Genomic DNA, 25,574 nt, shown 5'->3' with positions numbered 1-25,574 from the left:
GGGATCCTGGATTACATTCCACTTGCAATCTAACGATAGTGAATTCGAGCAAAGCGAGAGGTCAAGAGCACTTGGGTTAGCAGGAGGTTTAGGTACACGTGTTGTTTCCCCAGTGTTCAAAACGGTCATATTGAAGCTGTTACAAAGGTCATATATCAACGATGAACGATTGTCGTCGTACTGTTCCCCCCAGGCAGTTCCGTGAGAGTTGAAGTCTCCCAAGATCAATCGTGGCTCAGGAAGGAGTGAGCACATGTCAACAAGTTGCTTGCGGCTAACCGCAGATCTCGGAGGCCAATACAAGCTGACTATACAAAGGTCTTTGCCTCTGATGTTTGCATGACAGGCATCAGCTTCGATCCCTCCAATAGGTGGAAGGTCACTTCTAAAAAAAGAGTGACACTTATTGATCCCCAATAGTACCCCTCCGTATCACAATCACAATTGACTTTATGAATTAGAAATTTGAATGTATCCAATTTAGGGATAAGACTACGACAATTCCACTGTAAAACAGTGATATCTCCGACCTCTCTATTTAAATTAGACATCAAAAGAGATAATCATTGCAATGATTGTTGCAAAATTGTCTTCAATACTGGGAGCATTGAGATGACAATGGATCTGATGGAGTCGGAAACATTAAAACACTTGAAGATTTGATCCAAAAGGTCAGACAACTTTATAAATCCCATGTTTCACAAAAAACACTGCGTCCGGAATAAACATGTCCACGCTGCTGTTCACAGTTTTGTGTTTGAGTACAAACAGGTACGAAAAAATACCTATGTTAGAAAATGTGACATGTTTGTATTCGTGGTATGTTTGGACATACGATGTTTAATCCCAATGTTTTACATGATGTTCGAACATGGTGTACAGTTTCTCTTGCATTTTCACCCCAAACACCGGCAGTGCGTAGAGTAGAAGAAGCGAATCGGACACCACACCACCACCACTCAACGCGTGGTGTGTTGGTATGTTGACATGGAAAAAATGCTTTCCTTTCATGACAATGGGTGCTTCATCAAAAATATTGGGCAAATAAAATAAACCTCTTTTTCTGTTCTGAACAAAATAAACATCGATTTAGTTTTTCACATTTGATATCATTATTTAGTGCACGCATCAATTTATATATTGAATTCATGTAACATTCGCTATTATTAGCTATTTGAACAAGTACTAAAATTGAATTATTCAGCAGTGACATGTTAGGCGTGACGCTAACCACTCGACCACGGGAGCAACAATTTTGGCTGGATCTTTGAATACAAATGGCCAATACTGCTTGTTCGCGACGATCGCGACCCGAGCTATAAAACGAGCGGAGAAGAGGAGAAGAAAGGATGATGCAATCGCATGCACACATAGCATATGTAGTGCAGTGTAAGTGTAGCATTCAGTTTATGATAACATCGAGAAATTAATGGTGTGTTTTAGCCGCTGAAATTTCTCTGTTGGTTCTGCTGTGTGCCGCTGAAGGTTGCATCTAAAACTAATTTTTGGGTATTTATTTTTTTGGTCAGCATTTGTACGACGTCGCCCGCTATGCAGTCGGCTCCCCAGACTTTAATTGCCAACATGCACGCAAAAAAATAGAAAGCTTCTTTCTATTCAGAGAATGTTTTCTTTGAACGAAACCAAGGATTATTTAATCAGACTTGCAAAATGTGCATGAACGATCTATAAACTTTTACTTAGTCGCGGCAATACATACACACACTCTTTACAGATACACGGGCCGAAGGTTGTGCGGTCCACTGATGATTCAACAAGAGCCAAAGGTTGTACCGCTCATGACAACTCGACACGAGCTGATGATTGCGCCGGCTAGTGATCATTCTATCCTGGATTCCTCGAGTCGAAAAAGACGCACCACGCTAGATATGGGGTGCAGACTAGGGGGTCGTTGCTGATTAACGGTCAGCTGTATCCCAATAGGAAGTATCCCATGTCGGGCACACGTACAGAGCACTGAAGACTGCAACATCCCAATTATGAGAACACTTGTAATACTAACCTCGAGCCAACCGCGAGTAATCGGTTACATATTTCTAACATAGTTGTAAGCAAACATTGTCAAAATATTGAACTCCCGGCCCCGTTAGGCTGACGCCATATGAGCCTTAATAAAAATATGTATTTTGGTGCATGAACTTATAGCCTCTTAGTTCGTGCAATTTTTGAAATGCGAACTAAATTTCAAGTTCGTTTCTGTGAAAAAGTATTCTACGAAGAAATGTTTTGGGATGAATAATTTCTTTCCGTGCATGAAAAGAAACGAAACGAAAGCAATGAATACTGCGACATCGGGTGATATGTTTGTACATGATGTTCTTGAATTATAAACATCGTGTTTGTTTTCACATGTCTATGTTTGTGTATCATTGTTCGTGTTGGGGATAGACACTCAACACTAGCGAGAATCATGTTCGAATTCAAACAAAAACATGGAATTTTCACATCGCGTGGACATGTGTAAGTGTTTTTCGGAAGACTGCTTGTAAGTTTCACAAGCTGAGAGCTCATGTGGGGATCCCCCTCAATATGGACATTTATGCTCAGTCGCACTGCAGGATTTCCCCTCATGTTGCTCTGCAAGTGGCACAGCGCTCCTTGTTGGCGCAATAATCTGCTGTATGACCAACTGACTTGCATTTGTTGCAAGTCATGGGCTTTGGCACGAAGAGTCGCACTGGAAGCCTTAATTTATCCACCATAACGTAGTCAGGGAGGGCGGAACCAGCAAAAGTTACTCGAAACGAGTCGGACGGCGTGAATTTTTTTTCTTCCCCATTCTGGGAAACTTTTCCTAGTTGCTGGCAGTCCAAAATTTTAATTTGCTTCAAAGGGAGCTGTTTAAATCTGCCATCTCCCTCTTTTATTATTTCGCTCGTCAGACCCGTTTCTGTAATCACCCCCGCAATTTCTACGTTATGGCAGGGCACATATACGCGATATTCTATTACAAAACGATTGTCGACAACAATATCGTTAGCGTGCTTCCGATTAGCCACGACAACACGCAGTTTGTTCGGTCTAACCTTTCTAATTTTGACCATGGAGGAATAATATCTTGCCAGATCTTTAGAAATTTGAATGACATTTAGAGATTTTCCTTTTGGTTTTGGCCGGAAGAAAACAACCCATGGGCCAGATCCAGGTGAATCTTCTGGATAGACCTTGACACGAGGAGAGGAAACAACAGAGGGAGAGGGGGAGGGGGAGGTCGATTGTTGAGCAGGATCAGGAACAGTAGGGCTGGGAGGCAAGTTCGGGAGTTGATCGGAAGCGGAAGCAGGGGATTGAGGGGGTGAAGAGGAAAGGTTTGCAAATTTTCTTGAGGGGGGCTTGTTTAGGTGACTTAACTCTCCCTCTAAAGAGACATCCGAGGGGGGAACGCGTTTAAGCGACTTTCCAGCTCCCGTAGATATGGAGGGGTAGACAGTGGATTCAATCTCCATGTCAACGGTTCCTTCTTCATCTGCCATTTAAAGTGGCAGATGTACACTTTTTAGTTAATTTTTCAATTTTTTGTTTGTTTTTTCTTTCTTAACCTAATAAACTTAACCTAATAAACTTAACCTAATAAAATTATTTATACTTATAATGCACACCACACCAGAGCGGATAATCACCAACGCGTATCAATCCTTCGGTGCAGCTGAACCGGTGTATCGCACCACAGCACGATAATGGTGTCGATGACGAGAGGCGATAAATTCACCAGCACACAGCACACAGCGCCCGCGCTGCAGGCCTTCTTCCTCCTGCTTGTTGTGTCCGCTTCAATGCAATACAGTTACAATCTAGGGAATCCCGTTATTGCGCACAATCACTTGACCAGTCACGAGAATAACGGTATCACTTCAACGATGAAAGTGGTAATGAATGACTCAAAAAACAGGAAGTGGATTATATCTATGGTATAACCGCAAGAGTGACGTAGGACTATCGTTGATTTAGAGATCATTTGTTTCAAGTTGAATCTAAATCCATTCTGAATGAATGAATAAATGAATATTTGGGGGACTTCGAAAACGAGAGCATTACGTTGGAGGCTCAAGGTTTTATGCATCCAATATTGGTACAAAAAACCTTGTTCTGAAGAATAATCTTCAGAAGCTTTCCTGCTAACTGCACTTGATTGACAAATCACAAAACCAAATGTATGTGGTTGCAGTATTTTATGGATAGAAAACATTAAAATAAACTCGCTTCAATGTAATTTTCAATTCCAAGGGGAACTGGCAGATTATTTTTCGGCAACGATCACTTATTTTCGGGTTTCTTCTCGATAACCAGCAAACGAAAACGTTGCGCGCGTGTATGTGTGTGTATGTGTGTGTGTGTGGTGGCTGATTCGATGTCTTCCCGGGGAACCGTTTTTCGATGCTGATACTCTCTTGGTCACCTTCTCTTCTCCTTCTGATCGATCGGCTTTTCTGCGCTCCCTCACAGTCAAAACAAACTGATTGCATTTCAGGTCAGGTCAGGCCAGGTAATGAATCCCTCGATCCCTCGTCGTCCAGCTCGTCCAGCACGTTCAGCTCGTTCAGCAACGATGTTGTCTTGTCGATGTCCTCACGAAAAATGAATTGGTTTCACCACCAGATCGCTTAAGTATGCTTTTCGTGCGTGATTGAATCGAGAGAAGGTGTGGCTTACGATGGCAATTTGGAAGGCAAACTCGAGGGGAATGAACACTCTGAGTATGAAAATTTCGGCGACTTAGCAATAATCAATTGAAAATTATATAATTTTCGCGATACGACACATTTTTCGTTGCACGCGCATACAATATCGGATACGAAAATATCCTACTGATGACGAAGAATAATATTCAGAAGCTTTCCAGCTAATTACACTTGATTGAAAAATCACAAAACCAAATGTATTTAGTTGCAGTGTTGTATGGATAGAAAACATTAAAATAAACTCTTTCGCATGAATGTATTTTTCAATTCCCAGGGGAACTGGTGTATTATTTTTCAGCAACGAGGGTTCCGCGCGTGTATGTGTGTGTGGCGGCTGCTCCGATGTTTCAAGCGGAACCGCGGCATCACTCTCCTCCTGATGGATTCCCTTCTGGCCTAAGGTGCATAAACAGGCTATTGGTGACACCGTTCATCAGCGCTTTCATGATAAACGAAGATAGCTTCATCACAACAGCGACAACATGTTCCAATCGCTGTTCAATTATAACTAAGTGGGTTTACGAGCGGCGCTCGCTTATATACCGATTGGTGATTTCAATAGCCTGTTTTGAAAGCAATTTTAAGACTATTGAAACAAGTTTTTGGATGAAAAAGTATATAACGCGTAGACATTTTATCTTTCGAATGAAGTGTTTATCATACCATTTCGTTCAGTTGTTTAGGAGCTATTAACGCTCAAAATCTCGGTCTCCGGCATAACGCTTTCGTTTTCGAAACTTTGATTTTACACCCTGGTATAGAAATGAAAGGCGTAGTCCTACGTCAAAATAGGTCTAATGTATAATGTATAGTTTGATATAAACTAAATATAAAAACTTTTTATGTATTAAAACTATGAAAAAATGTCATACGGTGAGTCAAATATCTTTGATGTGATGAATATAGCCTCTCATTTTTCATAAACCTGTGAAATATTGTTATATCCAAAAAGTCTGCAACAAAAATTAAAAGTATTTTACAGATATGTCTGTAAATTTACAAACATATCTGTAATTCTGGCATCTCTGGTGGTCTGAGAATGCAATGGAATGAATGGTGCAAGAAATCGCTTGAAAAAATGCATGAATTTGTTTGAAAATGAAGTGAATTACAGTGTTTGCCAAATGATCCACTCATTGAAAAAATCGCTTTCGTTCGTTCAAATATGATCTTTCAGGAAACATTTCCCCCAGCGGTATTCTTTTGTTGTTATGTGTTGCAAATCACGACACAAAAGAGAACGAGACAACTCTGCATCGGCTCGCACTTTATTGCACACCAGCATGCAAGCAAAGCTATCATATACGCTTTTGGTCAGAAAGCTTATTTTCTTCTTTGCCTCTAACATATGCATATCGACCTCTCCATGCATCATGAAACAGCAGGATCGTACGGACCACGAAAAGCGAAAGATTCATATTCAGCTAATGTAGCAGATCCTGATTTTTAAGTCTCAGAGAGTGCAAACTATATGATTATTTAGCTCGATAGAGGCTAAGGGAGGGTAGTCAGATTATATTTTCCATTTTTAACGCCGCTATCCCTTGAAATATGTATATTCATATAGACCGCATAGTTTTACTAGCAACACCGCTCCAGTGAGAAGCAAAAACTCTCGCGTTTTATCTCTTTTCCCAGTCGCTGCTCTCCGCAAATGGTGACTAAATGATGACGTAATTTTTCTTGTATCATTTATTGCTTTGCACTTTTCTGTGCAGTGGGTTTCGCTATAGTAAAATGGGACGATATATGTGGTTCAAACTTGTATGCAGGCTTCGAAAATGGTATGCGATGTTTGATACAGATCGGATATGCAATCAACAGTCTTCGTTCCTCTCTTAGTTTAATCACTAAATATTACACAAGTGATTACTGACATTCATACAAGTATCTGATTGATCCTGTCATATTTGGTTATATGTTCGTGAGAGTTTACTTGCATGACACATTGTGTATCATTCGATTTTGATCGAAATCCAAACACTGGTGACTACTTAGGGTTGACCAATCATTGGTAATATTTCCCAAAAATTTCGTCATATATTCCATTTTATTCATATTATTAACATTAGAATTAAGGAAAAATGTATATACACTAGTAACAATACAGTAAGTAGTTCGGCTCCTTTAAACTTATGTAACTGAGCCTGTAAAAATAAACGATTTGAATAAAGAAAAAACTATTTTATTCTTAATAGTGTAAGTATGAGTCAACGGTCATCTTAAAAAATATGCTCAAGAAAATTTTCAACACGCTCTTCGAGTCAATCAATTTATACAACAGCTCGACCAGTTTTATTAGCACAGCTGCTCATGTCAGCGGCCATCATTTGACAGTCGGGATTGCATGTTGTTTTCCTTGTTTTCGTTCCCTACGTGTGGTGGAATAGATTTACCTACGGTACATGTGGCCGCTGAATTACAGTATTCAAGTTAGAATTTTTGCATTAGTTTCTCAATTTCAGCCATGGGGAAAGCTAAAAAACCGAAAACCCACAAGAACAAGCTGAATCCAACGGGACTGGTTGAGATGAACGCACTGCTGGACCAGGAACTCGCAAATGGGAAGTCCGATTCACCGATACAGGCTATTGTTGACCAGCTGCAGTCGTCCAGTGTGGAAGATAAGATATGTGGGCTGCAAACCTTGGCCACTATTTGTCAGACCAACGTTAACATCGCTGCGGTGGTTGAGAGTGACATCGTGCGGATTGCCGCCTCACTCCTGGTGGATCCGGATAAAAGCGTTCGCCATGCTACGGCTGGTGCGTTCCGCAATCTGTCGGTACAAAGTGTGGAAATATGCGAGTACATGGTCGATCAGGATGTGTTGACCCCGTTGATGGCACTGTTGAACAAATATACGCTTTCGGCGGGCAATTGGAAACCAACGTTCGATCGAAATATGCAGGATCAGATGGATGAAAAATCGGACACTTTTCTGCAAGCGGTCAGCTTGTTGTGGAATCTGTGCGAGAGCACATCGGTAGCGCTGGACAGTTTCAATCAGTCGCATCTGCTGGAGAGCTTTGTTACGTACATCGATTTTAAGGTGTACGGGAAAGAAATCGGTGAGTTTTGCTTGATGAATTTGGTTTTAAACAGTTGTGATTACCTTCTCGTATTATTCAAGCGGTTGCTGTCGCTCAGTGCCTGTTGGTTATATCTGAGGATAACGTGTCCTCCTGGAGGATCCTATCCAACTACGGAAATGAAATAGCATCCTTGTTACCACTGGAAGGAGACAGTTCAAATGTTTTGCTGCGAACTGTTGCTGCAGGAATAATTGCGAATGTACCAGCACTTGCGGCCACTTATGGACGGCAACTGTTTTTGGCTCTCTCCAAAACCCTGGAAATTAACCATCGCTCGGCACTGGGAAGTTTGACCAGTTCACTACCGTTGGTCTCACGAAAAGACGTCGTTGAATTGGAGGTTGCCGATGAGACTCAGATGGAACAGGAGTCCGCGGAACAGTCATTCCAACGTAGAAGACGTGCCGACATGCCTTCGGAAATTGAACTAGATATTAAGAATGTCGGCTGGCTTCTTCAAGCGCAGCGTATTTCCGCCGAAATTTTGACAAACATCTGCTCGACCGAAGAGGAAGAGTGGCAAGAGGATATGGACGAGGAGAATCTTTCGGAAGCGGAAAGTGTACACGATTATGATACTAACGGTGCCAACGATAGTTTACAGAACACGGACAAATTGCCAGTAGAAATACTGGAAGCTATCAAATCGCTTGGATTCGTCGAGAAGCTTTGGCAGAAAGCACAACCAATTGCCGAAAATGTTCGACAGATTCTTGAGGAAAACGATAAGAGCATTTTGAAGCGAGTTGATAACTTGAGGGCCTCTGCAATGCTGTGTCTGCACAATTTATGCAATAATATCTCAACCGATGATCTTGGTGGAGCGGAAACTGTGTATCAAGTTTGGTTGGAACTTGGTCAGCAAGTTTTCCAAGGTCAACAGAATGCTAAACTTTTGGAAGCGTCCACATCTCTGATGAGGGCTACCCTGGAACATTTGCGCAAAAGCCCAGAACTGTTCAAGCAAATGACCGAGAACGATCTCCAGCTGATGCTGAGCGGTGTCACCGGGTGCCAACATCCGGAGATTCGTGCAAACTGGCTGCGAATGCTGGGTATCCTTGGCTGTCTTCTCTCCGAGCCACTAATCAAAATCATCATCGATTTCGTTCTCACCTCCTGTCTGAAGGAGCAAGATATTTGGACCATTTCGGAAGCGATGGACTCGATGATGGATATTTTCGCGGAAAACGATTGGAATCAGATAGTGCACGAGCTGGGAATGGTGGCGAAATGTAAGGAACTGGATCGAATAATGAAAGCTAAAGTGAAGCAGAGCAAGCGTGAACTGAACGAGCGCTATCCGGCGGTTTGTACCGTGCGGACAAATCTTAGCCGGTTCTGCAAGTACCTGGAGGGTGAAATGAAAAAATTCGTACCCAACATGGAAGCTTGAGCATTTGGTTCTTTTAGTTACTGTGTGGACAACAAGTCATATATTTAAAGCTATATATGTAGGTATAAAAAATTAGTTGTCACCTGCCTCTTTAGTCGTTAGAAGTAATAGAGATGCACTCTGATAAAGTCAATCTTTGGTAGAAACTATTTGGCGCAGGCTGTGTTTGATTTCGTGAATATATATAGAGAAAATAACGCCTTGCAGCGCTCAACATAAATTAACCAACATTTTTGTTACTAAACTTGTGAAGCAATACTTCTATTTTCATTCCTAATTTACAAATGGAATAATAAATAAAATAAGTAGAAAAAAAAACTTCTTAAGTTAAACGGTTTCTTTGTGATTAAACATAATAATAATACAGATATTGTACTAAAAGCTAGAAAATAATTAGGCAAGTAACAGTTAGCAGTTATGATACTCCTTCCTTCATTAATCAAAGGCATTGATGAGACTAAAATAAAATCGTGGGGCACGTTGGATTTCCATTATCCGCATTTAATGGTTTCATCATATGCCCCGCGATTTTATTTTAGTCTCATCAATGTCCTTGATTCAGCGGGGACCCCGGTCTGGAAAATCGAAAAAAAATAATTTTTGTTTTCTTTTTTGCTTTTTTGGGAAGCTTATGCTCTTAGAAATGTTCTCCTAAAAGGGTTTTTCGATATTTAATTTTATTGGAAAGTTACAGCCGTCCTTTACAAAATCGCTATTTAGAGATTTTTCATGAAAAATATCTCATTTTTAACAGAAATAGCCGCAGTTTTGGCAATTTTTCGAATTTTCAAAAACCCCTATGTAACGCTTTAGGTCCCAACGTTTCAAAATATTCATTGGAATTTGCTTCAAAACTGATACCACCAGCAAGGTACCGATTTTCAGGCAGTATCTACGCATGCAGCTGTCAACAGCGTCATAATCATTGGGCCCTATTATAGAAATCGAGGCGATAAGAATTTTGCTCGTTAGCTTTATTTTACTATTATAGAAATCGAGCAATTCGATAGCACCGAGCGAGTGATAACTATCGATGCAAGTGTCAGAACTTTTCGAGTTGTTTGGTTCACTTGTTGCATATCTTCAGAGAATTATCTTGTTTTGGCTTGCATCCCTTTGGGAAACATTTCAGAAACGCTTCAATATATGCAATTTGCAACACATATTCATTTGTTTTGATCAGCATTTGTTTTACGGTGCTGCCAGAATAGTCTATACAAGGTAAGTGTTCAATCCAGCATTATTTATATTAATCATGTTATAACTTACAATGCAGAATTTACTTCCAGCGCATATTTCAGTGGCTGAAAATGAGTGGCGGAAGAAAAAAACAAATCACCACCAGTTTGAACGGCTCCTTGAAACAATGGAAGCGAACGTAGACATTGCTCGAGATCTTTGTGGAGGCAGTTCTAATATAATTCCGGTGTAGGAAAAGTTGGAGGAATCCAGAGAGGAACTTAATGCACGGAGACCACCAATGCATCTAGGTTCAGAATGGCAGAAAGTAAGTATTTCTTTTACGATACACATAACTTTCATAAGTAAATTTTATCATACTCTTTGAATTTCTTTCAACCGAATTTTCTACCTAAAATTGCTTACTTCTACTAGCATACATTAGAACGTTATTTTTGGCTGAAATTTTCTTTTTTTTTTTTTTGCTATACTATGCCAAACTATACCACTTTAACTACAATAGATTAAACTATTGGTCGGAGTGGTTTACTGCTCTATACCATATGCTAAAGCTATCCTGCAAAACAATAATGATTTTAGTTAAATTACAGGTTTGGATTGACATGAGGGGAAAGGTAAAGAAAACCCTAGCACACAACAAGCGAGAATTTAGAGCAACAGGTGGTGGCCCCAATACAATAAAGCTATCGACGCCGCTACAACAAGAAATCGACGCTAAAAGTGAATTACATGTTGCATTACATGAATAACAAAAATTGTTTTGCTAAAAAAAAAGTGAAATTCGTGCATGACTCTCTACGGAATTTCATAGATTTTCTAATAATTATATTTTTTGTACAGCAAATTGTTCCACGCTGTCGTTTTTATAACACATGCATGCGTGCCTTACGCCTATTAAGCTTTATTCTTTGAGGGAATATCAATTTACTCCAAAACATAACCATATAAACACTTTTGGAAATACATTTTCATAGCAGATGCCCCAAAAAAAGACTTGGCATCCTTTTTATAGTGCGTCATGAAACATTCCAAAATTGTTTCAAAATATTTCATCACAACCGCTGACATTCGAGCTTGCTAACGAATCGAGCAGTTTTCTATAATTCCAGATTTTACTCGGTGTGATAGTGATAGTGATTGTATCGAATCCTCGATTCGATTTCTATAATAGGGCCCATAATACTAATTTGATTGGGAAAATTTAATTTTCTATTTTTATTTAAAAAGTGTGTTCATCCCATCTGAAAATCTATTAATGTCATTTTCGCTTCCCAAATTCGGAATACAAATAGCGGATTCGTTTTTAAAACTGAGCCAAACTGACTCTGTAATAAAACGTTTTCAGTTCCACCAATGCGGTGGTTTGTTGGTGTGCGTTATAAAGTCTGATTTGTTTATATTTGTCGAAAATACGATCATGGTTTGTCCACTATTTTGAATGCTCTAATTCAGCACACCTTTGTCAAATCAGGTATTCAAATGTTTCAAAACATATAAATGAAATAGTATTTTCCATGATTTACAGTAGTTTTATAGTATATTTTTACGGATTCACATGTTTTAAAGGATGATAAAATACACTTTCTCTTGATGTCAATGCGCCCCTCAATTGAGCTAACTTTTAATCAATCACCAGATGATTATTTGGTTTGTATTCAGATCTTTTCTGGATTATAACACTCACAAATATTGTAAACATCATGCTTGCACACCATTTGTATCAGATTTTCAGATCTTCAGATAACGCATTTTGATGACCTCAATTCTGATCATGAGTTGTCCAATTAATTGATGTTGTTTTGTCCACATGCTGCAGTTTTTGTTTATTGTGTCCTTCGCATATAGCAGAAATAAAGTTTCTCTATGTTGAATGTGTTGAGGTGAACACTTTTAAAATGTCCAATAAAAGGCAATATACTGAAGACAGCCTAAATTATGAATGGATCAATATGATGACAGTAAACTCAAGCAATGAGAAATGCAACATCTACTTGAAAAATCGATTTCTTTCATTCAAAAATAGTGATTTCTAGAACCGGACAAACCATGATCATTTTTTGGACAAATTATGATCAGAGGTGGTCAAACCATGATCATAATTTCTCTTTGAGAAAAATCGTAAAAAACATAAGAATTTGAATAATTTCAACGTCTTATGGTAGTATTAGCAACTAGAGACTTGGGGCTTTTCAACAAACCCAAACTCGTATCGATTATATGTGATTTTCATGAAGAAAAATCAATTTGCATTTACCAGTTGCGTAAAAACACCCTAAATTGGTCAAAACAAGACCATTTACCCTAGTGCTTGGGAGCAAGGCGCCTCTATATATACCAGGTGAAACAATCATATGAAATGCACTTTCAGCCATATTGGAATTGCTGTCGGTATTGTTTACAAACAGCATCAGAACGCTGCCGGCGGCTCTCTACAAACTGCTGCGACGCTTATTCGAACGATGCCTACTTTGTTCGGCTTTCGCGAATTTATGTGAAGAAGACGGGATGATTTTGTAGAATTTCATTCTCATCCAGTTCATCCACTACTCTTGCATGTGAAAATGCAAAAATAGCGTATCCTAGCAATAACAAAACATACAACCCCCGCTCCACAAACCGTAATCCCCTTCTCATTGAAGTGATGATGTTGCTTCACCTGTTATACATTTATACAAGCGCCTTGCTTGGGAGGTAAATTATTCTCTATCAGATCAGAAGGGCCAAGTACAGTGTAAAAATATAAAAGTTTGAATGAAAATTTTTACTTCATATTGTTTGATTATCTAAAGGTGGCCGTACACTGTTTGCCCGGAGGTCAAATATTTGATATTTTTTGACAGATAAGGTTTGATTTGATATTTGTACAAACACTATTTTGTTTGCCACTCTTCAATTTTCAACAGTAGTAAACAATATCAAACACCGAACATGGAAAAAATCAACTGAAATATTCAAGGTAACCTAACCATGTACCGACAGGTTCGAAGAACAGACTGAAACAATATTTTAGGCATCCAATAATTGAATATTTGCTTGTCGTGTTTTGTGTAGAATATATTTGATCAGTACACGTTGACCAAATTTTATCTGTCAAAAAGAGTCAAATATTTGGCTTCGGTCAAACAGTGTATGAGCACCCTAACACATGTAGTCCTGACACTCACTTAACCATTTGTCGATGAATTTCCTGTTTGTTCCACAAATAATTACTATTATAATATAAAATCATCATTAGACACAGTTTTCGTTCAATATGTTTCTGCGATATCGATAAAAAAAACCTCTTATTTCATCACATAAAATAAATATTCGATATGTTAAAGTAAGTTTTCATTCATAATTTTGATTTTGAAAGCATGCATCCATCATTATTTTCGCCTCCCAATGAAAGCATTAAGAGGCTTAATGCCATCTATGCGAATATATTCTTCAAAATCAGAATCCGAATTGGATTACGATTCCAATAATACAAAAGCAAAAGCAGCAGGTTTCATAGTCTTTATTTTTAGATTTTCCAAAACAATACTCGAAACATGACAGTTCAGTATAGTTGTATTGGTGAATCCGAGTGGCCAACTGAGTGAATAAAATACGTTTTGACAGCAGTTACTGTGGCACTGGGGTTGAAACTGAACAAAAACGAATTCGCTAAAAGCTAAATAAATAGTAAAAAAGTATGTTATCTGTTTTCAGAAAGAGGCTTTTCATTTTTGAAAAAATATTGTAGATTAGCGAATGTATAAACACATTCACTCAAATTAATAATCGTACTGTGGATGAAATATCAATTCGATTTCGAATGCGTTGATTTATTTCAAGATTCAATATTTATAATGGTAAACCTTGTTCTGTCTAGCCGTTTTCTGCAAACTTTTTGGTGTATTTGGGAGGGTTCTTCATCGATTCATCCATCAAGTGCCAGCTCAAAACGTTATTGTTAGAAATTTGATAATTTTTTAGCCTTCCCACGTAGATTGGTTTGAAATGAAATTTGGGTTTACAATTTTTTTGACGTAGAACTACTTCTTTCAGGAAGGGTGCCAAATCAGAAAACAGGTCACGTTTTTATGAAATATAGTTAACGTTAATAACTTTTTTCACAGCGAACAAATTCTGATGCTTTGCACATCAATAGAATCGTAAATTCTCTAAGATTCGTTTGATATACTATACAGTAAAATCTACTAATGCCTACACAGTTTAATTTAATGAAAACTGGAAGCATTCACATTTTCCCATACATTTGTTCTCTATTCCCGAACAGAGCTGTCAATAACGAGCAACTGATACATTCGTTTCTGCCGGTTTTCAACATATTTGGTTTAAAAAAGCCAACCGCGATTTGAAGCCACACCACTTTTGGTTTGGTGGTCATCGAAGCAACATGGTTGCCGCAAAGCATCGAGCAGGAGAGGATTGTTTTCTTGTCAGGTGAAGGAGAAGTATCCATATTTTATGAAAGTATGCTTTCAAATTCCAGCAGGGTGACCTTACTGTTGCGTGTTGTGGGGTTCGATCACATCTCAAGCAGAATATAGGAAGGGTTCATAGTATGTGATCGATATCTGAGAGGGAAGGGGATGGTCTGATGCGAGTTGAAAAATATTAACGGAAAGCGATAGCTTTCGACTCTACCTGACTGTTTTGAGTCTACTGAAGTGATAAAAAATTAAATAGCTTAAAAGATATTACGAAAATTTCGATGCATTCTAAAATAATATTCGAAGTGATAAACAAGTGGATTTTATAATATAATTCCTTAGTTCTACGTCGAAAACTGCGGTTGTGCCCTAGATACAACCCATTACATTTTTTTATGCCAAATATCTTCACATTGCATGAATCGTCGAGATCTACTGTCATCTCGAAAAAAATTATTGCGAAAATCGATTTTCTTGGATTTTTTTCGGAATACGAGGCAAAATGTATGGTTTAGGGTACCAATGAAAAAAATTATCTCGATTTTTCACATGAAACTTACCGCGAAAAGTTTATTTGTACGGTAATATACTCTATGCAAAATATTAGCTCATTCTGACTTCAGTTGCTAGTATCGCAGATGTCAATATATTTTTTTTTTGAAAAGCGAAAAATCACACAAAGGGAGAGTGCACGAAATCGAGGGTCTGAAAAAAGAATTGTTGATGCCAAATGTCTAAGAATTGCATGAAACGTCGAGATTTACTGTTTTCTTGAAAAATTTTCTCTGGTCAAAAATTGACTTTTTGGCACTTGGACGTTATCCGTCCGAAAAGTCGATTTTCTCGTTTTATCCAAAAATGACTATTAAGAGAATAAATAGTAGAACTAACAATCGGTCACATCACGAAAAATTGTCCTATTTTGAGCGTATTTTAATATAACATCTTCAATAGTTATTTTCATAAAATAGCGCTGTAATGAGAACTTCTAATGGCTGTTTCTTGCGAGCGGTCACCTGCGACTGCGGCGTATCTTTTATATTCTTTTGCTTAAGCGCTTTCGTACCCCAACCAGAGTATATGAAAAGCTCTCCACGATTAGGAAGAAGTCAGAAGCCAGCGAAAATCCTACGTTGATTATGCGGTCGCTCCTCGGATATAACCCTCTAACTTTTTGTGAGTTATTTTTGAATTAATGTATATACGCTATTCGAAGATATAATTTACTTCAGGACTTAGAAACAATCAAGGAATCAATCAAGGAATTATCCAAATAAAACTCTATAAACATTAAGCGTTTGTATTGGCTGACCTTGTATATGAAATCATGATTTCCCAACTGCAATGTTCATTTAGTTGCTCTTCATTTACTTCATTGGAAGGCTTTCTCTCAATAGTGACCACCCGTACATCCTTTTGGCATCTACGAATTTATTTAGATTCTTTTCAGTAAGCTCTCAGTAACATACATACATCAATCCCAACTAATCTCCAACCCTAAAGTAGTTATCTGTAGGATCAAGACAACCTCTGTTTGGTACAGCAAATGATTATTTCAATAAATAAACAAAAAAAAAATAAATCATTTATTTCACCTTCTGCCAGCAGTTAACTTTCATTGTTCACATTGTTATTGTGGTTAACTGCCGTCAAAACACTACCCGTCGTCGCGGATGACGTTTGACTGACAGGTTCGGGAAAATGACGACTTCTTCGGGGCTTGGGCAACGGATTCCAGTCGATGCAATCTTGAAATTGTACTTCCTCGTTGGGTTCAATGCCTAGCGATTTGGTTGGGCTCTTCTTCGATCGCATTTCCGATTTACTCAACAGATTGTTGCGATCCTCCAGGTTGTCCATATTTTCGTCGGTTTCCGGTACGTTGTCGTAGTACGATCCACGTTTTTTGGTGGGTTGGACTGGTTGTGGCAATTCTGGCACCGGCTCGTCGTTCAAATTGGCGTCCATCTCGCGTAGCATCCGTTGGATTTCCTTTTCCCGCTCGTTCAGTTCCCTAATGCTGCGATTGACACTATCGCTCGATTGCGCGGAATACAGAGTGCCCGTCGATTCATAGTTGCCCTTCAGAAGACTTTGGCTCTTGTTGATTGATTCGATGATATCTCGAACCGAGCGTCGCCTTTCGGTGCCCGCGTTCGGAAGCGAACTGATATCGCCTGATGACTCACTTATCTTCATGCGCGCCGTATCGATTTTTTCGCTTATTTTCGTTTTGATGGGTTCCACCTTGTATTCGAACTCGTAGTTTACATGTTTGATCACTTTGGATTCCATGTTTTCCTCCTCTTCAGGGGTGATAGTGGTGACGGAGTCCGAGGATTCCGTGATTCTCAGAATGTCCCCGTTTTCCGTGTTTGGATAGCGATTTCTGTTTTGACGACGAGCTGGGACTGGGGTTTCCGGAAGCGACAAATTTTCAAAATCCAGTTCTTCGGATAGTAATGGTGGCGTTTGTGGTATCGGCGGCGGAGGGACCCTTGCTCTCGGGGGTGGTTGGGGTGGTGTCGAATGTTTTGTTTCTTCAACAATTTTCAGTACTTCTATTTGAGATATCTCTTCAACTGGTTCTGGTATATCTATGGGAGCGGCTGTTGCTGAAATCGGTACCGATGCGTTGGATGACTCCTCACACGCCACCTCACGGTTGATTCGATCATGATTGTTTTCGGATGTTAGCTGTTTGATCTCTGTAGTTTCATGCGTGGTGGTAGATATTATACGTTCCGTGACATTATTGTTGTTGGAATCACTTGAGGTTTCATCGTTGTTACTATGGTCGACCTTTTCAGGGGAAGGTTTGTTCGACTCATCGTCTGAAGTTGTCCGTACAAATGATTCAATCTCCGCCGTGAGGTTGGTTAGATCTCGAATATTTTCCAAGCTTTCCGACGGTGCGGTCTCTTCAATTGTTAATCTCGTAGCGAGGAGGGATGCATCTGAAGAGTCTCTCGAAGTATTTACCTGTAATAAGATAATGGAATTGTTCTATTACTGAATTTAGGTAAATCATGAAATGAAAAGAAATCCATTTATCCAAGGCGTAACTGTGTGACAACGTGTAACTGTTGATACCCAGGATTTAAAATACAAGATATCAACCGTAGGAATAAAAGAACGAGTTAATTTTCGTTATCTACTAAAAAGTGACAAAGTAGATTGTGAGAAGCATGGCCTGATCACGAACGTCACTTCACGGTGAAAACGAAATAAATTGTATACAATTTGAATGCACTTCACTCCGCTTTCACCGTGAAGTGACGTTCGTGATGGTGTGCTATCACGACCCTGTGAGACGCGTAAAATATTGTATCACAGAAACTTTCCTGACGTTTATTGTTAATCAAACCGTTTAATACCGATTGACGACAGATAACCTATGGCTCATACAGACAACAATAAAATGCTGTCCGTAGATTTCGAGTAACCCGTCGAAATCATTTGATGTCCACTAGTGATTTAAAAGTTGGTTATCGGTATGTTGTACAGGTTGTGTCATATTATGTCCTTTTGACTACGTCTAACCGGAAGATATAAGGGATAAAAAGGAAAATCTAGACACTGAATAGTAGAAAAAAATTTAAGATTTCGAATGCTTATAACTCCAGCATTTAATTTATTAGATCGCAAAGATTTTTGCATCGATTGATGACAAAAATTCCTACGCGTCTATCACAATGAATTACATTTTGTTTTCCATTACATAAACATTTGAATAATTGTGAAATGTCAAGCATTGTTCAAATGCGATATGTGCCTCGTTTTGATTGATCAAATTTGTGCTCCTCAAATGGTTCCGACCAGGGACCGAAATCTTCGAAGGTGGAAAATGAAGACCGACTCTACTCTCAGTAACTTTGCTTCGACTAGGACTACTTCGGCAGTCGCCGTTGACAGAAAGTAAATTGACCTGAAAATGAATTGACTAGCGTTGAGAGCGAGGATGACTGATGAATTATTCTAGTCAATACTTATTCTGCCTGACGCGACTAATGAATACAAATCTGTCTCTTCATTCAACTGACTTCAATCCATACTTCCATTTCCCCCTGACACTAATTAAATACCCGCGTACACAATCTTATTTTTACGTCCATATAAAGTGAAACGTGATTTCTGATAAAAAACAGGAAGTGGGTTATATCTATGGTATAACTGCAAGGGTGACGTAGGACTATCGTTGATTTAGGGATCATTTGTTTGAAGTTGAATCTGAATTCATTCTGAATGAATGAATATTTGGGGGACTTCGAAAACGAGAGCGTTACATTGGAAGCAAAAGGTTTTATGCATCCAATATTGGATACGGAATTATCCTACTGATGGGGAAGAATAATCTTCAGAAGCTACCCTGTTAATTGCGATTGATTGAAAAATCACAAAACCAAATGTATTTGGTCACAGTGTTACATGGATAGAAAACATTAAAATAAACTCTTTCACATGAATGTAATTTTAAATTCCCAGAGGAACTGGCAGATTATTTTCAGTAACGATTAGATATTTCCACATTTTCCTCAATACTGGAAGCCCACCAGTGGTTAATGCTAGCTCGATAACCATCTGTTAATAGCACTTGATTGAAACATATTTGGTCACAGTGTTACATGGATAGAAAACATTCAAATAAACTCTTTCACATGAATATATTTTTAAATTCCCAGAGGAACTGGCAGATTATTTTCCGTATCTTTCTCGATGCTAAATGACATCCAAACGGAAAGAATTCCGCGCGTGTATGTGTGTGTGTAGCTGCTGCTTCGAAATCCTCCCGGGGAACCGTTTGTGGCATCACTCTCCTCCTGATGGATTCCCTTCTGGCCTAAGGTGCACAAACAGGCTCTTGGTGACACCGTTCATCCGCGCTTTCATGATAAACGAAGAGCTTCACCACAACAGCGACAACATGCTCCAATCGCTGTTCAATTTGAACTGAGTGGATTTCCGAGCGGCGCTCGCTTATATACCGATTGGTGATTTCAATAGCCTGTTTTGAAAGCAATTTTAAGACTAATGAAACAAGTTTTTGGATCAGAAAGTAACAAGTATAGAACGCGTAGACATTTTATCTTTCGAATGAAGTGTTTATCATACCATTTCGTTCAGTTGTTTAAGAGCTATTAACGCTCAAAATCTCGGTCTCCGGCGTAACGCTTTCGTTTTCGAAACTTTGATTTTACACCCCGGTATAGAAATGAAAGACGTAGTCCTACGTCAAAAAAGTAGTTACCCCTTCAATGGACGAATTATTGTCTACCCATCGTGAACTCAAACCAACGAACGAACGAAGACATTTATCAAGTATGCTATAAAGGTCCTCACGTTAGTATTAGTAAATAGCGTGCTGTTTGGGTACAGCAATGCACGCTTTTTTATACGTATGAGTAATTTTCATCTATGATACAAAACAAACTAGCGCACCTGTAGTACGAGGGTCACTATTTATATTTCGGGAATTGGCAACACTGATGTCATGTGAGTCCATCTGACGGTTCCATCGTAAAGTTTGACATTTTTGACGATACACGTACTCAGAACATTTTGTCATACGGACGCTATTTGTTTATTTTATATTTAGTTGAAAGTTTGGTCTCGGCAAAAAAATGGAACTGAATCGTGAACATTTTTGTGCGATGATTTTTTACGACTTTCGACGTGGATTATCACAACAAGAGTGCGTCAATCAACTTAATTTGACTTTTGGCGATGAAGCTCCATCAAAAACCACTGTGTATCGCTGATATAGTGAATTCAATCGTGGTCGTAGTTCGCTGTCCGACGAGTCTCGTGAAGGTCGTCCAAAATCGACTGTAGTGCCAGAAAACATCGATGCTGTGCACGAAATGATTAAGCAAGATCATGTAACCTATTGTGAGATTGAGGCATCCCTAAGCATTAGTTCCACCAGCATATATGCGATTTTACATGAACACTTAGTTGTGCTAAAATTATGTTCCCACATAATTTGACAATCGCTCAAAAAAAGGCTCGTGTCGATTGGTATAAATGCTTTGAAAATTGGTTTAAGCGCAAAGTGTATCGATCATCGTGGCGAGTACTTTGAAAAAAATAAAAATATATTCGCAGCTTAACTATTTGTTATTGTTCCTATTCCCGAAATATAAATAGTGACCCTCGTATATGTCAAACCACGATGAACTCAAACATCGATACATGCGTACGTGGTACATGAGAGAGAGGGGAACGAATTCATTTTTGGGGAAGTCACTTCAAAATGCAATGAAGACAATTTGACGGAGAAGAACGAAATGAGATAGTCGAGTCGTAGAGGAGGAAAGCGACTAAACATCCGACTGTTTAGTCGGATGGACAGTTTATGGACAGGACAGGAGATTTTTGTTCAAAATTTAGTCGTTCAACCATTTGATGGTTCAGTATTTAGATGGTCCTAAAAGCTATTGTTTTGTTCTCGCCCATTTCAGAAGCTTCTATTTCTTCATCTTCAACACCTTCGTAGATATCTTCAGATGCTTTTCCAAATCTTCAAAGTCTGGTCCTGAAACCTCAGATTTAATGTATTATTCTTGGCATATATTACTTAAGAAAGTAACATAAAGTGTTCTGGTGTCCGAATTAATCTGAGTGGATTTAGGTGTTTCAGTTTGTTTTGTTCAATTCAACAATCCATTGCAAAACGTAGTTAAAAAAAACATCGAAATAGGATTTTGGTCGTAGTTGAATCTCTCTAGGTTATGTTTAACGACCTTTTTTTCAGCCTTTTCGAAGGTTCGAGCTTCAATATTCCCTGAACTGATTCAATGCCTTCTATTCGCTTTGAGATGTGCACCTTTCAATTCATTAAAAAAACAAACTTTCAATGGAAATGAATTTTCACAACAGTATGAGTGCACTTTTGGAATTTAAATTCTCTGTGCTTTAGTAAGAAAAAAGGTAAACAATGTTAATTATTTTTATTATAACGCTATATGAATAAAAACAATATTAGACTCAAGCCATCATTGCAACGTTATTTTTTAAAAATCTGTAAATTCTGTATGAAACACAAAAAAAAAATGTAATTATAACAGATAAAGTCTAAAAAATCTGCAGAAATACAAATTATTATGTAGATATCAAGTAATTTTTAGAGGTAAAGAAGAAACTTAAAATTTTGTGTTTTTATGTTTTACCCGCTGAAAATTCCTCGAACTATTGCGGAAAAGGTTTCATATTGCACTGATGAATAAAAGTGAATCGAGAGCGTAAATGAACGGACGTATCCGATCGTATTCCGGAGTGGGTAAAGAACTACACTCGACAAAAAAAACCATTCTTCTTCTTTTTGGCTTTAAAAGGGTTTAAACTTTTCAGTTCATTCGCCTCTACAGGAGCAAAATGCAACATCGAAAATTCCAAGTGATTTTTGAAACGCTGTAACTCTGTTATATAATAATGCATTCGTCAAAGCAACAACTGGACCATGTATGGAATGTTTCCAAGTTTGCAGTGGGCAATTAGAACATCGATTTGCTGTGGCTCATTGTTTTATGAAATATTCCTAATTCTAAATTAAGGGATAAATTTTCATTCGATAGAGAATACCTCTGTAGTAAATAGTTCTACTGAAACTTTCTATGAATCAAATGGATGCGGAATAATCAGGTTCATTGGATTGCTATTGGGAATATATTTTAAAAAATAAAGAAACTTTGAAAGCAAACCAAAAGCGCTTTATTTTTTATTGCAATGTCTTTTGTCTACAACGCATATATACATCGAATTAAAAATATGTACGTGCGATATCCCTAAACTAGGAATTTGTGGCTTGAAAATGTGTTTTATTATCTTCATGTCATCATTTATATCTAAGCGTTTCGAAATCGCTTAAAAATTTCGAGCCTTTACTCCTCAATCCTTTATCAAGTGAAGATCTGTATATCAGTGCATGGTTCCTACTTTATCTTTTTTTTCTTGAAATTCTTTTTAATTGATAAAAAAAAATTGTGCATATAAAATTGTTTTGTTCATTTTTGTGCGCTCCAAAAATTCAAAAAGTTCGTCACTGACGGAGCTCATAGAGTGACACAATATAACGGATGTTAAATAAAAAATGAGAATTTTTTCAATACCTTTCAGTAACTCAAATAAAGAGCGTAAAATTTTCTTTCTCCAAGAAAGTAGCTCTTCGGGCTCCCTTGAAACAGTAGGCGTGTTTGGTTTTGCTAGTTTGAATTTAGTCAAAGCAAAGATGGCGTCGAAACAGCACGTGCTCCGCGAACGCATTGTACGGTTCTACGAAACGCATTTCCAGCAAGGAAAAAAGTTCACGGTGGCACATTTTAAGGAAGAAAATGTACCTGTCAGTACGGTATATCGTATCCTGGTTTCCCTGAACGTAGAGCGGAAGGTCGGAAGTGGTCATCCGGTGACGATAATGACGAAGCAGAGGAAGACATCGTTAAAGAAGCTGTTTGACAACAAAGACGCAACCAGCCTGCGTGACGCCGGTCGGAAATATGGCTGCTCCCACGTATTGATCCATCGGACCCTCAAGATGGAAGGAATCGTCTGCAGGAAGAAGACGAGGTCGCCGGAGTACACGGAGGAGCAGATTGAGACGGTTAAATCACAGTGTCGGTGGATGACCAAAAAATACCGCGGGACGTTTTTCGTTCTGGACGACGAAAGCTATTTTCCGCTGTCCGAAACGCATATCCCAGGAAATGATAATTACTACTCCAGCGACAAGTCATCCACACCGCCTGAAGTGAAATACAAGTTCAAGCACAAGTTTGGAAAAAAGGTTATGTTGTACATCGCCATTTCCGACCTGGGCATTTCAAAGCCTTGGTTTAAGCCGTGCGGTCTGGCAATCAACCAACAAATCTATCGAGAAGAGTGCCTCGATAAAATTCTGCTGCCGTTCCTGAACGAGCATCACGTGGATGGGAAGTACGTCTTCTGGCCGGACAAGGCGTCTTCCCATTACGCCAAGAAGACGCTGGCGTATCTTGAGGAGAAAAAGATACCGTTCGTGCCGAAAGCTCGTAACCCAACAAACTTGCCCCAGTGCCGCCCAATAGAGGATTTCTTTGGCTCACTCAGTGCCCTAGTGTATAAAAACAATTGGAGGGCTAAGGACACGAAGCAACTGACTACAAGAATCCGGAATTGTATCCGGAAAATGGACGTAAGTGCCGTACAACGTTCTTGTGAGAGCATCGCGACAAAGTTGCGTCGAACAGCAGACCACGGCCCTTACTCAAACATTCACTGACATTTTTTTGAAGAAAATACATTATGTTATTAATAAAAAAAATACTGAAATCGATGAAAAAAAATTTTTTTTTATATGTGATTGAAAAAATTCTCATTTTTTATTTAACACCCGTTAGTATACAATCCACTTCAAGGAATGTTGTTGCTACTGCCAACACCTCTGGAAGCTTTAAGATTTCCAGATGAAAAAGCACACTTCTGAAATAAAGCTGTGAACGTAAATAACTTTCTATTTTTGAATATGTATTCTATGTGATAGCAACACATTTCACAAGTGTTTGAAAAATCGTAAACTAAAATTGTACCTGATAATGAATTTAAATCCAATTATTTTCATTCGATTGGCGTTGCTCAAGATCAATCTTTGAAATTGTGTGGTTTATATTCGGATGCGGATTGTTCAACTGTATAATGCGCGTTTCCGTTTCCGTTTTTAGCCTTTATATCTTCGCAGATAATAAAAACAAAGTATTACAAGTATTTCAAAAGCAAATTCATATGAAACATATGCATACTCATTTCTCATTTCCTTGCTATAAAACCTCAATGTGACACAGCAAAGCGTGGCAGGGCTAGTTAAATTTTAAACAAAATAAACTTAAATGAAATAAAAAATTAATTTAGGCGCAGTTCAATTATTTCCCCGATTATTCTAATAAAATAAGGAAAAATATCCAGCATGGACAATATTCAAACGTTTAGGTTGGTAAAACAAAATTTTGGAAACATTATTGAAAGGTAACGTCTTAATGATTGAGTCATGGAGCAGTCACGTGGTGGGCGTTTGAATGGCATCGTATTCCATAGTTTGAGGAACAGTTCAAATGTTTTTCAGAAACGAAAAAAAAGGAAAAATCTCTTCTGTTTCGTATTATTTCACTGTCTGAACCACGAAATGGGTAACCCTACACGATAGATTTGAAGGCGTCAGCGACAAATTTTCAACATGGCTGGTTCAAAATTCATAAAATTCGATCAACTGCATGACTTGTTTTTCCAAGTATTGAGATGATTTGATACTCTTATAATATCACGTTCACAAAAAGGAAAACATCCAGTTCCGCAAACCCATTAATGGTTCAACTCACCGATCTTGGTGGAGGCGCAGGAGCTCGTCGCTTCTTGCGTGGCCTTGTCATACTTTGCCGCACGGTTCCGCCGGCACTGATGCAGCTCTCGGCCAATGAGACACTATCATCGAGGTCATCTTCTTCGAAGGGGTTGGTGCTTTTTAGACTAGATTGTGAAACCCTGGCGGCGATAGAAGTGTGAGATAAGTTGCTGGCTAATCGCAGGTTACAAGTTACAAATTTGACTCTATGTTTACCCTGCAGTCATTCCACGTCCGCTGGTGGCGACGTTATCATATCGGGACCGAGGGGTCGATGTAACCATGCCGTTACCGCTATATGTCGCGTACCCATTCTGGATTGTGCTTCGATAGCGATCGTTCCTATAGAGGCCAATTCCGTTGTTCTGTTTGGAAGATAATATTTCAGTATTT

The 25,574-nt window shown here is 38.7% G+C and overlaps 2 protein-coding genes and 1 long non-coding RNA gene across 8 annotated transcripts in view; 2 read left to right on the top strand and 1 right to left on the bottom strand.

The window, feature by feature from the left end:
* The first annotated feature begins 7,015 nt into the window (after nt 1-7,015).
* LOC129776412 (HEAT repeat-containing protein 3) lies at nt 7,016-9,340 on the top strand. Its single transcript, XM_055782038.1, has 3 exons — nt 7,016-7,101; nt 7,166-7,771; nt 7,834-9,340. Exons 2-3 carry the CDS (start codon nt 7,168-7,170, stop codon nt 9,189-9,191), a joined length of 1,962 nt encoding a protein of 653 aa, XP_055638013.1. The 5' UTR covers nt 7,016-7,101; nt 7,166-7,167; the 3' UTR covers nt 9,192-9,340.
* A 932-nt stretch (nt 9,341-10,272) lies between these two features.
* LOC129775060 (uncharacterized) lies at nt 10,273-11,276 on the top strand. The gene is made up of 3 exons (XR_008742847.1): nt 10,273-10,412; nt 10,481-10,698; nt 10,971-11,276. It is a non-coding gene; the product is annotated as an uncharacterized LOC129775060 (long non-coding RNA).
* A 4,947-nt stretch (nt 11,277-16,223) lies between these two features.
* Nucleotides 16,224-25,574, bottom strand: part of LOC129775712 (uncharacterized) — a 63,532-nt gene continuing 54,181 nt past the window's right edge. For all 6 annotated transcript variants that reach the window (XM_055780744.1, XM_055780745.1, XM_055780746.1 and 3 more), the window contains 3 exons: nt 25,398-25,546; nt 25,159-25,321; nt 16,224-17,794 (listed from right to left, as the gene is read on the bottom strand). In XM_055780744.1, coding sequence (XP_055636719.1) covers nt 16,421-17,794; nt 25,159-25,321; nt 25,398-25,546 — 1,686 coding nt within the window. In that variant the 3' untranslated portion in view covers nt 16,224-16,420. The remainder of the gene's footprint in view (nt 17,795-25,158; nt 25,322-25,397; nt 25,547-25,574) is intronic.

The sequence above is a fragment of the Toxorhynchites rutilus genome, chromosome 3 (genome assembly GCF_029784135.1).
Source record: "Toxorhynchites rutilus septentrionalis strain SRP chromosome 3, ASM2978413v1, whole genome shotgun sequence".
Classification (NCBI taxonomy): domain Eukaryota; kingdom Metazoa; phylum Arthropoda; class Insecta; order Diptera; family Culicidae; genus Toxorhynchites; species Toxorhynchites rutilus.
The sequence above is the reverse complement of the archived record's forward strand: the minus strand, read 5'-3'. Positions and strand labels throughout refer to the sequence as shown.